Source organism: Podarcis gaigeae (assembly GCF_964106915.1).
Source record: "Podarcis gaigeae genome assembly, chromosome: 9".
In the NCBI taxonomy this organism is placed as follows: domain Eukaryota; kingdom Metazoa; phylum Chordata; class Lepidosauria; order Squamata; family Lacertidae; genus Podarcis; species Podarcis gaigeae.
This window is the reverse complement of record NC_139685.1, coordinates 61,703,272-61,718,571: the sequence shown is the minus strand read 5'-3', so window position 1 is coordinate 61,718,571 and position 15,300 is coordinate 61,703,272. Positions and strand designations below refer to the sequence as shown.

Genomic DNA, 15,300 nt, shown 5'->3' with positions numbered 1-15,300 from the left:
ATAAACTGTATACTTATTTCATATGCTCTGTACAGCTTTTTTGTGTGGGAGGGAATGCTTTGCACATACATAATGATCCTAGTCTCACTCCACCCAGATTACAGATCAGGTCCACACCTCAGTAACAGCAACAGTACTGCAGGATTGGGTGTTCTCAGGGCATTCAATGGGCCTCTGTATAGCTATCTACAATGGTGAAACCATCTCTTAAAAGAAAAACTATTTGTTACTACAACCTAATTGCTACAACCTGCTGAAATATATTGTACTGTGTCAAACTGATTTAGTTAAGGTAAAGTCTGTGCTAGAATGTACATGCCTCTTTGTACAGACTAATTGGTGAGGTTGGCATTCATTAGTTACCGCTCCTCCCTCTTGCCTGGCAAGCTCTGTCGTTCTTACCTCAGGGAACTGGAATTCTTACTGGATTACATTCTAAAGGTGAGCTTTTGTCATCAAGCTTTTGATAAAAGGCTGCTTTTTGAAATTAGTTACTAAAGGTTAGATAAAAGTCTAAGGTAAACTTCTTGCAGAACCGCTTTTGAAGCTCTCCAAAATGTGCAGTGCTACATGCGGTCTTTGTGCCACAAGTTTTAAAATGGAATGTTGTGATATTTTCTTAACTTGTAACCCGTAATTGGGATGCCTTGGAGAACATACCCTGGTTCACATGTAATGCTGAACCATGGTTTGTTTTAGCTTAGCAGTGGTTGGTGTGTTTTTTTAACCTACTCTGGACAATTAACTATAGTTTATTTATGTCTAGTCAACCAGAGTATGAAACAATGGTTTGAAGCTGACTTACAAATTTTGGCTTGTGATAACCATGGTTTCTAGTACATAGAATAACCATAGTTTCTAGAACTCACTGTTCACGGGTTTTTGTTTTGTTTTGTTTTGTTGCACACTGGCTCAGAAACTTGCATAACTACAGAGGTGTGAGGTAAGAGTATCTTAGAAAATGATATCAACATTAGGTGAAACAAACCACCATTATTTTGCTCTCTGTGAAACTGAGCCTGCTTTCTTCCAACAAACCATGGTTTAAAAAGCAAATTAGCATTGCATTCAAATGTAGCCCACGTGTATTAAATTTTTGTGTTATCGCTTGTCCTTTTTTGTTTTTTTAAGTCACTTTGAGGTTTTATTACAATCAAGTGGAACACACACACAGAGTTAAATAACAACGCTGATACCTCTTCCATGGTGAATCATTAAAAATGTGTTGTCATCACAGAAAACTAAAATTTACTATAGCATAGACAAGGATCTTTTTACTGGTTACTCTCCATGTTCCCAAAGTCTTGGGTTGGCCATATCTTCAATCTTGTCTTAAAGAATTTACAGAAAACCACACCTTTCTTCACATGTTTTAACCTTACTTTGTCCAGATACACTAGTTAAGTGATGTTTACTTACTTGTTCAGTCTGTTGCAGACAGATAGATATCCCCCCCCCCCCCCGCCCAGGACTGGATTGTATAGAAATCACCTGTGAGGAGGAGCAAGAGTTTATAAATCACCCAGAGGTTTTATTTTGCACTTAAGCTGTATACAAATTTTGTTAAATTAATTTTAAGAATGGCACAGTTTAAACATTTTTAGTGCCTCAGTCCTAAAAGCACACAGTCCAAATTAGACCTTTTGCTGTCAATCAAGAAAATTCTCTTCACTCCTTCAGCCAAAATCCATGTGCTTCTTCTACTAGGTTACATTTCCAACAATCCGGAGGCCTGCATGTGCAGCTTTTATTACTAACTACGGGTGGAAAGATTTTGTGAGCATGTTTGGGAAGGGAAGGAAGCCTGCTTACCGTGGATCACATTGTGTAGACAGCAATGGAATAGCAGTGGTGCGTGCAAATGTGTTAAATCATACCAGGTCTGCTCCCCATTCTCTCCACCCCTTTGCTCCCACTTGGGAAAGATGAGTCAGACGGTCTACCTAATGCATAGCTCCTTTAGCACAGCATTCAGCCAGCGTTGGGATTTGCCAAACAGAATTTAGAACGTGGCACTATTGTCCTTGTACATTTATTTTAAGCTCTGCCTGTTGGGATAGGGAGAAGATGACAAAGGGAAACAATGCCAGTTTGGCCAGCATTTATCTTAACTTCTTAAAATAATACAAATGCTTTGGGTGGTGGCGTGATCCCTGGTGACATTTAGTCTTGTTGGTACTCTTTTCTTAAAAATAGCTGCTTAGTACCATGCAAAACACTGCACTTAAGCTGAAGGCTCATTGTCAAGCTGTAAAATAATATACTGTGATCCTAATGAAATATTTTTCTTTTAGTTGATGATTGCATTGAATACACACTTGAATACATACTTGCCTCGGAATACACAGTTTCCAGTAGAAGCTCATACCCTCCAACATTACTCTGATGAAAATTGGGGTGTGTATCTTTTTGCGTGGTGCTGCCACTGGAGTCAGCAGCATTGCAGTGAGTGCCAGTGTTGGCTGCAGGCACCAGCTCATCTTCCTTCCCAAGCTCAGCAGCAGCAGCACTGGAGGGGAAAACGAGATATTCCTGGATCAAATTAGAAGTTGCAATGACTTCTGTAATTCCAGGATGTCCCAGAAAAATTGGAACACTTGAAGAATATGTAAACCCTTACACCATTTTTCAATTATTATTTTTTTGGTGTGAGTGTAACAGTGGGAGTCCAGATTTTTCCTGTGACTCAATCCAAGATGGGGTTCTAGTGTGGAAAATACGGCCTAGAAGATTTTAGGAAATTTCACAAGTTTAAGAGCAATTTATTGATGGAGTAGCTGCTAAGATGGCGGAGTCAGAAATGACAAGTGCCGTGGGAAACCTCAACATTTCTTGTTTTTATCTGTACACTGTCAGGGGGAGAAAGTGTTACATTATTATTAATAATAGTATAACAACAACAATAGGTTCATGCCCTGTTGGTTCAGATTCACCAAATTTGGAAACACAAAAGGGAACATTTCTGGTATGAGTGAGGAAAACTGAAGTTGCTCCACACATACAAACTCAAATACTTGTGGGTGTAGGCTACAGTACAGCGGTACCTCAGGTTACATACGCTTCAGGTTACAGACTCCGCTAATCCAGAAATAGTGCTTCAGGTTAAGAACTTTGCTTCAGGATGAGAACAGAAATTGTGCTCTGGCAGCGCAGCGGCAGCATGAGGCCCCTTTAGCTAAAGTGGTGCTTCAGGTTAAGAACAGTTTCAGGTTAAGAGCAGACCCCTGGAACGAATTAAGCACTTAACCCGAGGTACCGCTGTACCTGGGTCTCATTTGAATGGGGAGAAAGTGGATTAACAGCTAAATGTGCTGTATTGTGAACAAGCTCTTTATTTAAGGTGTGTTCATTTTTAAGGAGAGCCATACGGTCCAGTGTATAAGTGCACAGTAGCTGGCAGGGATAATAAAGGAAGGTATGACGGAGGCATCTTCAGATAGGTTTCCTCATGCTTTCTGCCTGAGGGAATGTGCTGGCACATTTCCATGGACTTGGTAACATAACCTTTACGAGAGACATGCTAACTAGGCTAGGAACATGTCTGAAAATGGAAGGGAATTAGTTGCAGTCAAAAGAACTATCATGCCCCTGAAAATGTGAGAGCACTTCTCAAATTCGGATGTTTGTAATCCATATTTTCATTGTTTGGCTTAAGTGCAAGTAGCACTTAGATATTCGGTCACTGCATAGTCTGGATGGTGTAATACCCCATAGAAATTTCCAAGTCGTTTGGAGGTGTTAATATATCTAACAAACTTCGTACCGAGAAAATATTTCCTGAATGACCCACCGGAAGCAACTTTTGCTACATAGACTTCAAATTATAACACAAAAGCTCCATCAGGGTTTAATCTCTGGCCATTTGTCAAATTTCTTAGTAGTTTCTTTGGCTTTGTGTTAGGGATGGCTACAGCCCAGGAACATCTGCAAAAACCACAGGTTCACATCTCCACTTTAAGCATCCAGGTTCTGTTCAGGATCTGAGCTATCAGACTGATCTGTAAGAAACTCTATGAAGCCAGGGAAGGGAGGGAGGGAGAGAGAAATAAGGTATCCTAGCCTGGATATGGGAATGTGAAACATAATTTTACTGATCCTCCCCTTTTTCCTGCAATCAAAGGAGTTAGGAAACGGGTGGATAAAAAGTGCAAAAAACCCAACACACCACCTATAAAATTGCACAAGTATTTGCTTCTTGTATTCTAAAGTTTGGGAGAGAAATAGCGCTTCACACCCAAAATACTGAATCCTAATAGGTATGATGATGTCTGATTGAAGTACAGTGGTACCTCGGGTTACATACGCTTCAGGTTACAGACTCCGCTAACCCAGAAATAGTACCTTGGGTGAAGAACTTTGCTTCAGGAAGAGAACAGAAATCGTGCAGCGGCCATGCGGCAGCAGCGGGAGGCCCCATTAGCTAAAGTGGTGCTTCAGGTTAAGAACAGTTTCAACTTAAGAACGGACCTCCGGGATGAATTAAGTACGTAGCCAGAGGTAGCACTGTACTCTGCATTGGGACCTGGCTATCCAGAGGAAGATTGGCCTGATCTCCAGCACTAAGATAGTTTATTTTACAGCTGGCAATGTTTAAAACTCTGAAAGATTAGACCCCAAATATCTGACATGGCCTTCCCTGGACCCCACTTTCTCAGATGTTAAGATTGGCAGAGGGTACCCTCATGGCAGTTCCACCGCCTCCTAAAGTACAGGGAATGGGGCCCCAGGAGAGGGCATTCTCTATGGCACCCCTAAATCGTGTAGCTTCTCTCCTCTGCATCTCCATTACACAGTGTTTATTGCACTCTGAAGACGCACTTCTTTGTGTTGGCCTTTTGAAACTTAAGGTTTTTGCGGGACTTTCCTCTATATATTGTCTGGGTTTTGCTTCGTTACTGTTTTCTTTGATATTGTTTATTTGGCTTGTTGGTAACTTGTAACACAGAGCAACTCGAAGGAACTTGAAACATACTTAATATTATAATGGTTTTGTCTTTTTAACATTCACACAAACGCAAACAATTCATAAAATATATATAAAGCAACACCTTCCCCACCCAGAACAACTGCAGGACGTTTTGGCAGCAAACGGACAGCAAAAACTGATTACATTGTTGAAATCCACTCTGGTATTTTATTATGAAGGTCAGAGAAGAAACCCTTTAAATAAATAAATAACCTTCAAGAAGTTAGGGAATTCTCAAGTTCTAGACTGTCTGGACTTGAAAAAATGGTTTGTTTGTTTTTCCAGCCCTTCCCTCAGGGGAATTGTTTCATTCCATCGCATTTGGTCACATCTTGCATTCTGCTGTACTAACTGGCTACTTTGCAAGCACAAGTTTCATTCCCCAGTTGTGTTAAAACACTGGTGGTTTGAACCATAGCTATAGGTGCATTGAAGGAGGAAGCCATGTTGGTTTCCTGGGTGTAAGCCCCTGTGTGAGCAGAGGGCTCACTGGAGAATTCACGTGGGGAATTTGAATTAAGCTGCTGGATTTCTTTCCCAAAGCTGGGAATCTGCTCTTCTTGACAGCAGCAGAATTAATGTGCGAAAGCTATCGAAAGTTGGATGATGGATCTTTTGTTTTTGAAAGAATGTGTGTCCTGACCTAGCTGAAATAGTACTCCCCACACTCGTTTCCTAATTCAACTGCAGCTAACACAGCAGTTTTGGGCCCTCTGCTATATACAAGCTGTAAGTATTGTCTGTCACTTGCTGGCAAAAGGATCTGTGCTCAACAACTTTGCTCCAAGGGGTCATTGAAAAGGCCATGATGTACTGCCAGTGAAGAAGGAGTTCAACTTACTCAGAGCAGCTCTTAAAGACCATGGCATTCAAATTTTAAGTTCTTGAATAACCTCCTAAACACTCAGTTCCGGGGTACCTAGGGTGCCGATTTTCATCATGACATCATAGCAGACCAGCCAATGGCTTCAAGTGATGGACAGGCAGAGCTTGGGGGCTGAGGAGGAGACGCCAAGACTGATGAGGTCAGAGGGACGATAAGAGAAGTGGAGGCACTTCAGGGAGGAGGCTTGGTACTGATGCATTCGCTTTTGCTGGTAATATCCACTTCTAAGCATTCATCATGGGTTTACCAGGCAGCGTCTTGAATTACTACTACTAAGGCTTCATTTCACTCTTCTTTCTGTTTTCACTAAAGAGCTGTTGACCGCACCTGAACCATATAACCACTGATTACAGGTTTTCTGTTGCTAACTTGCAGGCATCCCTTACAGCAGAATGTGGCATTCTGCCATGGAAAAGCACTCTTTAAACAGATTTCAAGGAGATTTCTTGGTTTACAAATAGCCGCTTTTCCTTCCAGCATTATCCAAGTAAGCAAGCATTTACAGCAGGCATAGGCAAACTCGGCCCTCCAGATGTTTTGGGACTACAACTCTCATCATCCCTAGCTAACAGCACTAGTGGTCAGGGATGGTGGGAGTTGTAGTCCCAAAACATCTGGAGGGCCAAGTTTGCCTATGCCTGATTTACAGCGACACTTCGTACAGTACTTGGAATCCCATCAAAATACATCGCAGTAGCCCTAATAATGAAAATAAAGATGCTTGGTGTTTAACATTTGCAAACTACATTGGCCTACCTTATGCAAGACTATTTTCCTAGACAGTTATCTCTTCCGCGAAGGAATAGCACGCATATGCCATAGCATTTGGTGCAGGTCAACATTGTCTTTTACAGTGTATACATGCAGTAGAGTACATAGCAGCAGGTACATTTTGTTTGATTGTTTAAGACTGTTCTGTATTGCTTTATTATTTGCATTTCTAAGTGTTATGCATAAAAACAATGCTCAGAAAATGGAGCAAAACAGTAAAAAAAAAGGACCATAAAACCAAAGAGCCAGTGTGGTGTAGTGGTTAAGAGCAGTAGTCTCGTAATCTGGTGAACCAGGTTCGATTCCCTGCTCCTCCACATGCAGCTGCTGGGTGACCTTGGGGTAGTCACACTTCTCTGAAGTCTCTCAGCCCCACTCACCTCACAGAGTGTTTGTTGTGGGGGAGGAAGGGAAAGGAGAAAGTTAGCCACTTTGAGACTCCTTCAGGTAGTGATAAAGTGGGATATCAAATCCAAACACCTCTTCTTCTTCTTCTTCTTCTTCTTCTTCTTCTTCTTCTTCTTCTTCTTCTTCTTCTTCTTCCTAACACTGCCTTTAAAAGACTGCTGAAACAGAAAGTCTTAGTCATGCACCTGAAGTTCCGCAAGGAGTGTGCCTGTCAATCTCAGTTGGGAGGGAGTTCCACAGGCTTGGTTCCACTATCCTGAACATAGTTAAAGCCAGCTGTAGCAATGGCAGTGAACAGTTTGAATGTTTGCTAGAAGCTTTGTATGGTTGCAATAACTGTCAGGCATTAGAGCATGGGAATTGACAGCAGTGCTTGGGAAATGGTGCTTGGTAGTGGAAAAGAATATGAACTGAGCAGATTGCAAGCGTACTTTCCAGAATTTTAAGAAAACGAGGCAAGTAAAGCTGTTATAAATTCTAGATAAAACAACTCTAAAAAAAAAATGTGTGTGGAAGGTGCTCCCTTTTTAAATTTAGCTCTTTAAAGACTTACCTCAAAGGCAAACCTTCCCCGGGAGTGGTTGACTGCCTTTAATGCGCTGCCATGAGTTTTAGGCCATGTGCATTCCAAGCACACTAATTAGAAGGAACGTTATAATTTCCTGCAAGAGAAATGTGGAAAGGAGAAAAATGGTTTCATTAGCTGAGAGGAAGAATAAGTAATAAAAATATTTAATACTCATTGGGAAAGATGAATGATACTTAGTTATACCTGGGCATCTTTATATCACTGTAATTAAAAGCAATGAAAGGCATTTTACTCCCAGTTGCTGAGATACTACAACTAGGATGAAAGGGCAAAACTGGCTTCCATTTAATAGCTACGATTCTTCACATCCTCCTTATTTTAGTACATGGAAAAGTAATTGCTTGTACAAATAAGCAAGGTCCACTATAAGTTTATATTCCAGCTATTCTAGGTTTTATTTGTACAGAGCATATTTGAGTTATTTAGAAGGCATGCGTAGAAATTAAGTTAAAAGGGCAGAAAGATTATTTGCTTGAGCCCCATATTCTAGCATGGCACACTAACATTCATTTGCTAGTTTCATGTGGCGCAGTGACTAAAATCTTTTTACCGTACTTATATTGAAATAATTGTTAATTTCCAAATTGAAACTGTTGCCAATCCTTTGGTCCTGTTATATGTTCTTGGTTTACCTTTTCTAATTAAATTGCTGCTGATAATCAGTCATATGTTATGTTTCCCCCACCTTTAACTCCATGGATGGTTTTTGCATTTATAGGCTGTGTTTTAAATGCAATGCTAAACCATGGCTTAGTGTTACGAAAATGAACAGCAGAGAACCTGGGCTTGTCTTTTACCCACATGTCCTATATTGTCCTCAATTAGGTTCTCCCCCCCCCCCCATTTTATATTTTATATATGTTGTGATGCTGGAATCCAATCTGTGTTAATCTTAACTATGGTTTGTTGAAACAACCCAGATTCCTAAGGTATGGTTTGAAGCTGGCTTGTTTAAAAAAAACCATAGATATTAGCATCCATTGCTTGTTCAGGATTGGACATAGCAACAAGCTGCTATTAATAATGGCTGCTGTGGAGGATAAGGAAAGGAGTATGTGTGCCCAAGGGGCACTACAACTCATTCACATATTCTAAACTATGCCAGCGATCAGGAATTGAATTTGATTTTTTCCACTGTTTTTTTCAAGGACTAGATACTGACTGTCGAATCAAATGCTAAGAAAGGGGGGGAAACATGATTCACAAACTAGATTAGTGAAATGGGGGAAATACTCATTGAGCAACATTGTTGTGCATAATCTTAAATCAATTCACTGTGCCAGACTATACACATGTGAATGTGAAACTGCAGGTACATTGTGGGGTGGATGGATTGAAAGTGAAACATTTTTTCCAAAGATTTGTGGGCAAGTTCTAGCAGAGTTGGCAGTTTTTCCAACTCTTTAAACTGTCAGTATTTGACAATTTCACCACATGGTGGCAAACGTTTTGAGTCTTGTCTTTCATGTAGAAAGAGAATAACATTGTGATTGGCAGACTGCCATGTTAGCCAGAAATCAGTAATAATATTTTTCTGCTTAGTTTTACCTAATCTAGTTGTTACTTTCCATTTTCTCCTTGTTCCATCTGTTTTGATAGCAACGTAGGTATACATACAGATTAGATTACAAGATGAGAATTATTCACCGTAATGGTTCTATGTAAGCGGACATTAGTTTGTGTATTTTTAAAAGTGATATACCTTCTTTTAGGAATTGTGAAAATGGAGAGAGTTCATTACAGGGGAAGCCTGGTCCTGCCCATCCAATTCTTGAAGATGTGGAGCAGTTATTTTAAGGAATTCATCATTTTAAGCTGCTGAAGAGGACCTCTTTTTTTTTTTTTTTTGGTCAAAATGCATTTGACAGATTTAAATGTTGGCTTTTAATTTTACTAGTTAATGGCATCATCATGTTGGTTTGTGTGTGGTAGCTATTTAGAAGTTTGAGTGTTACATTTAGAAGCAATATGATAATAAAAGTGTGAATCAAAAGGTTTTGAGCGTGCTAAGATAAATAAATTTTTGTTCATCTGTAGTTAAAAGTGTTCTGATAATTCTTTACTCTATTACAAGGTAGAGTGTCTTGGAAAACCACATGATGAGAAGAAAGTATGAAGATATATAATGTAGATGCTTTCATTCTGTATGGTTTGCTGTAGTCCATCCTTTGCATATCTGCTTACTTTATGTCATTAGCTCACAGCTTCTACCCTAAAAACTAGAAATTGGCCTCAGGCCTATTCCTTCCCCACCCCTTTGTCAGCCATCTCCTTTTTCATTCATCACACTATTGTTTCCCCAGGTTCCTCCTTTTCAGTGTCATCTCCTGTTGTCTCCCCCACCTCACTTCCTTTACCATGTTCTCTGTCTGCTCACACTCTTTTCTTTCCATCAATCTCTCTTGTCTTTAAGCCCTGCTAGGCTTTTGCACAGCTGTACTCTTCCTCAGCTTCCTTCAGACCTGTCTTCTCCATCTCCTCTGACTAAGGGCTCTAGTATTTTCATCCAGTATGTGCTCTGTTTCCCTGCATCTTGGTTTCCTGTCCTTTAACTTTTAACTTCCTGCACTCTACCTGGACTGTGTTTTCAGTGTCCTACCTTGCCCACACATATTAGACACTACAAGGGCAACGTGTGATGGTTTTTTCTTAGTCAACCACACCTTTCACTTCAGCTCACAGAATGTTGTTTAAAAAAAAGAAATTCTGTTACTGACCCATTTTCTTCAACCGACAATGCAACTTCATCACAGTTACTGCTAAACCTATGTTTTTATCACAGTAATAATGCTAGTGTGGTTAAGGTAATTGCTTATGAATTATTGTATATGCTGCTGTGAAATTCTTGGAGCAATTGCAGAAGGGTGAAAAGAACGTCAGCCTAAAAGTGGTGCAACTGATCTATAAGGTTAGTTAATGTGAGATGAGGGGGCATTGAGCCAACTGCCCTATCTCAATAAGCTTTATGCCTTAGTGAGGAGTTGAATTCAGGTCTCACTTAGCTAAATAGCTGCCCTCTAGCTGGCTCCCCCCCTCTTCCCACTTCTTTTAGATGCTTAAAAAACCCCACAGTTGAAATTACTATAACCCGAAACAATGCAGCTATTGGCAAAGCACAAACATTTCCAGATAGCTGGATAACTTGCCAGAGCTCTTCATATTGTGTTAACCTATTTTTATGTCTGAAATAAGCAGGAAAAGGTGAATAAAACAAGAATGTAAAGAACGAAGAGTTTGCTGGTCTAGATTTCCTGTAGCAAAGAACACATTGCATCATTTTTCATATATGGCTGTGCTGAATGCTGGTACAATTTGAAGTGATTTTACTGTATCTCCCTCCCCATCGCACAGGAAAATAAGAGTAGGGAGTGCCTTGTGGTGCCAGCTATAACAGTCTTATAAGTTCTCACAACAATGAGACCTGCATTTATTGGTGCTTAGTGAACCTCCTATTTGAAAGTGCATGATACTTCCAACTTGCTGAAGCTAAACAGGTTTCGGTCTGGTCAGTTCCTCAACCAGCAACACTGTGTATCCTGCCTTGAGTTCTAGCAAACCAAGGCAGGACAGAGATATAATGTGATGTGTGGGTTGTTAATGGCACCATGGTGCCACTTGTTAAAATGCTTTATTATTATTATCAAACTTTTTTTTTCTAAGATAAATTACACGAATAATTTCTCAGTGCTTGTAGAGAAGCACTTAAATACATTTTCAAATTCGTAAATGTTCATCAACTAATCAGCTAATTATAATGACATGTATGAAAAATGTCTCCCAATGGATATTGTGGTTTCTTTACCAGTAATTCATAAAGGTGCCTTGATTCTGTGCAGACATAACATTTCAGAATTCTTAACTGAGGTTAAAGGGAGTCCTAGTGGCTGTGTGTGAAAGACAGGAGGAAAAAACACCCCAGTTTCTACTTCTGCTAATTCTTTTTACATCTGCACCGGTGTTAACACTACAGCGTTCTAAGGAGTTTCTTGTACTCTGGTTAAACCTAACCATTTTTATTAACGTTGGTGCAAGCATAATGCTGCACTGCGCTGAGTTTAGGAAATGGAGGGGAGGTGAAATCATGTGGCTCCTCTCTAGTCCATCACATTCCAGCCAGGAGCCAGGACAATGATGACGTGGGAAGGACTTGCAGAAGTAGCCACAATCATGTAGTCTTGTAGTCAGACTCTTTTCACAGCAGCATGGATTTCTTCTACACCAGGGAAGAATGGGGTCTGTTCATTTTTAACACATCAGCAATTCATTTGAATTCACGCTTAACATAATATACATGGATATTATTGTGCCAAAGCATTTTCCATCGTTAAGTGTTGCCCGTCTTTATTTTTCCCCTCCTCGTCAATTTTCACAACCACAGCATTTTTCTCATTCGTATTTTGATGACCCAACTGATTCTTATATATGGTTCTGTGTTCCATCTTACACAATACCCAGAACTGAGTAATAGCAGTCAGAACGTTTCAGGAATCTCTGGGCAGATAGTTATTTTCCAACCACAATGTGTTAAGGGGGAGGGTGGTGGTGGTGGTAAGTAATTGAATCCCAAATTTATAAGAAACGTACTGTAAGGCATTCAGTTTTATCACCGGAATTTGTTCAATGCTATGCCTTGCCTGTGCAAATTCTGCATTTTAGGTTCAGCTGCAGAGCCATAGAAATGCTGCTTTTTTAATAAACAAAACTGATATGTGCAAATAGCTGGGATAGAAATGGTTTGAAGCAAACCTCTCTTGCATGTCTGTGGGAGATTTGTTTCATATTGGGATTGTGACGTCTGCATGCCCCTCAGGACAAGTTACTCAAACTCAAAGAGGGAGGGGCTCCTAATCCCCACAATTGCCCAGTATGTTGTGTGTGCTGGAGGGGGGGGCAATAAGCCTTTATTTAATACTCTGGCAACCCATCTGCATACAGGCACTGCAGCCATAGGGGCCTGGACCATATCTTTGGATATTTATGTTGTAAGGATGACATTAAATATAAACATGGTAATTTGAAGTGTTCCATTTGCATGCAGAAAATATTTTTTTCTGGAACAGGAGAGTCGAGATTTAAGATTCTAGTTGAAACTCTAGACGCTGTAGTTTGATTTCCTCCACTCCATTGTGCCAGACCTGATGAAAGCAAATATGGGAACAATACATGTTTTTCATTTTATATGCACAACTACGGAGAAAGCAACCATTTTCATTAGCTACAGCTATAGTTGAAGCTGTGCCTTGGTTTAAGTTTTGCTTCTATGTACTTAGGAAGCTGTTTTACACAGAACCACACTGGCCCTTCTAGCTTATTCCTAAATGGCAGCAGCTCTTCAAGGTTTGACAGGGACTGTCCCAGCCCTATCAGAGATTGGACCTGGGACCTTCTGCATGTGTTTTTACCACTGAACCATGGCCATTTCTTCATTGTATTTCTATAAACTGAGTACTTTGTAATTGCATGTTAACACTGATTTATCCAAATGTTTATTTTGGGAGCCATGTAGTCATGTTTCATTGGATGTTCCCACTGGATGGTCTCTGAAACAGGAGAACAAACCTGCTTCTCAAAGAAAGCAAAGGACTCAGCTACCTGTACATTGGCAAAGAAAAAGCGCTTTATATGCCTTGTATATACATGATAACACTGTGACACCAGATAGCGCTGTTGAGTTCCATTTTTGCCAGCCTGATTTCTCATACAAAGTTTACAATGCATTTAACTGAAACACCTCTTTGAATGTATCTAGATCCAGCCAAAGTCTTATTTGTTCTTAGTGTTAATTAGTACGGATCCAGTAGGGAAGAGTGAGACCCCTCTGAAATTGTTTCTAACCATATCAGATTCCTCCCATTCAATCACTGATTTTCCTAAGTGTTTTGCCTTTCTGGGAATCTCTAAATTCTCCTTGGGTTTTTCTTTACTTGCAGTTCAGTGGCAAAATGTATACCTGTACATGGTACACAGTATCCAATGGGAAGCCCAACCTGTTGACTATAACTGGATGATAGAATCCATGTGTTTTTCCTGTATCTGCCGCCACCACCACCTTACAGACTGTGAACTGAGTGGTTTCTGTTGGCTAACCCATTGGAGTGTGGTGCTGTGTCATAATTTAAGCATGGAAATGTTTCAGTTTCAAATGCATCCAATATACTCCGAAGTCATTCTTCAGCTTTGGGATGCAAATGCTTTGCTATTCAAACACTAAGTTAAGCAACTGATTTCTTGTGGTTTGAAATAAGACTTTGGATTCTAAGAAAACTAATACACTGTGTAAAGCTCTGTGGGTCCATTGACAAATTCCACTGATTTGAATTAAGCATTGCTTAAATCAGTGGGATCCCAACTGCTTAGCTTTTGATTGGATTGTGCTGTTAGAGGCTATATAGTGATTTAGAAGATTATTGAACTATGTGTGGTAGGTTTCTTTAGAATTTACATGGCCTGTTCTTTTTTCTTTTTTTCAGAGCACCTTCTGCTCCGAAACCTGATCCCATACCTGTGCAACAGGTAAGTCCTCCACTTCAAATCCAGGGGCGTATCACTGTAACCAATTAACTCCTTGAAATCCTTCTCTTAACATGTATTAATTGAAGAGCTCTTCCAGTGCAACAAAAATGGTGTTTCAAGATGTTTATCTTGATCTTTAAAGCCCTATTTTTGCATTCATTTTGAGGATGACTGGGAATGCTATGCAGGCTATAGCCACTTATGCACTAGGATAATATGGGAGTTCAAAGCTGGGCACAAATGAAACAATACCAAGGAAATACCTGTTTCAATCAGGACCAAGCTATGTTAACATCATGCATACGCTACCTAGTCCATTGTTCCCTTACCTCTAGAATGTACTTAACCATGTACTTAACTCCCTTCTGGGAGATTATGGAGTCCATGTGTCTTTGTAATAAGAACTGAGTGTGCAGCTGTGTTTTTTGTTTTTTACTGAGCATACATTTGCTGTATCTTCCTCACAGACTGCTATGACTTCAGTCTCCAAAATACAGGGGGCCTGGATGTTAAGTCGCAGTTCATACAGTTGCTAAAAAGAACTCTGGAAAGGCAGAAAACATAGCTTCTTGAAAGGGACATACTTGTGATAGGTGACCTAAGGTTGTCCCTGTCTTTTTTAGTAGTTGAATACTCCTTTTCTGTCTGATTCCATCTCACTTTATTAGACCTGAGTTTCATGACTAGCTGAATTACACCCCCCAAAAAAAACCCCACTACTAAATGTGGAAATGGGACACGGGTGGCGCTGTGGGTTAAACCACAGAGCCTAGGACTTGCCGATCAGAAGGTCGGCGGCTTGAATCCCCGCGACAGGGTGAGCTCCCATTGCTTGGTCCCTGCTCCTGCCAACCTAGCAGTTTGAAAGGACGACAAAGTGCAAGTAGATAAATAGGTACCGCTCCAGCAGGAAGGTAAACAGCATTTCTGTGCGCTGCTCTGGTTCACCAGAAGCAGCTAGTCATGCTGGCCACATGACCCAGAAGCTGTACGCTGGCTCCCTTGGCCAGTAAAGCAAGATGAGCGCCGCAACCCCAGAGTTGGCCACGACTGGACCTAAAGGTCAGTGGTCCCTTTACCTTTACCTTAAATGTGGAAATGGTAGGTGCTTCATGTCCCATATTGAGATTCCCTTTTCAGAACAAATATGCAAATTTGCCTTTTAAT

At 40.4% G+C, this 15,300-nt stretch overlaps 1 protein-coding gene across 5 annotated transcripts in view; it reads left to right on the top strand.

Moving 5' to 3' along the window:
* PDLIM5 (PDZ and LIM domain 5) overlaps positions 1 to 15,300 on the top strand; it is a 129,481-nt gene that overhangs the window by 50,656 nt on the left and 63,525 nt on the right. For all 5 annotated transcript variants that reach the window (XM_083756436.1, XM_083756435.1, XM_083756434.1 and 2 more), the window contains one exon: positions 14,091 to 14,133. In XM_083756436.1, the coding sequence (XP_083612562.1) occupies positions 14,091 to 14,133 (43 nt within the window). The remainder of the gene's footprint in view (positions 1 to 14,090; positions 14,134 to 15,300) is intronic.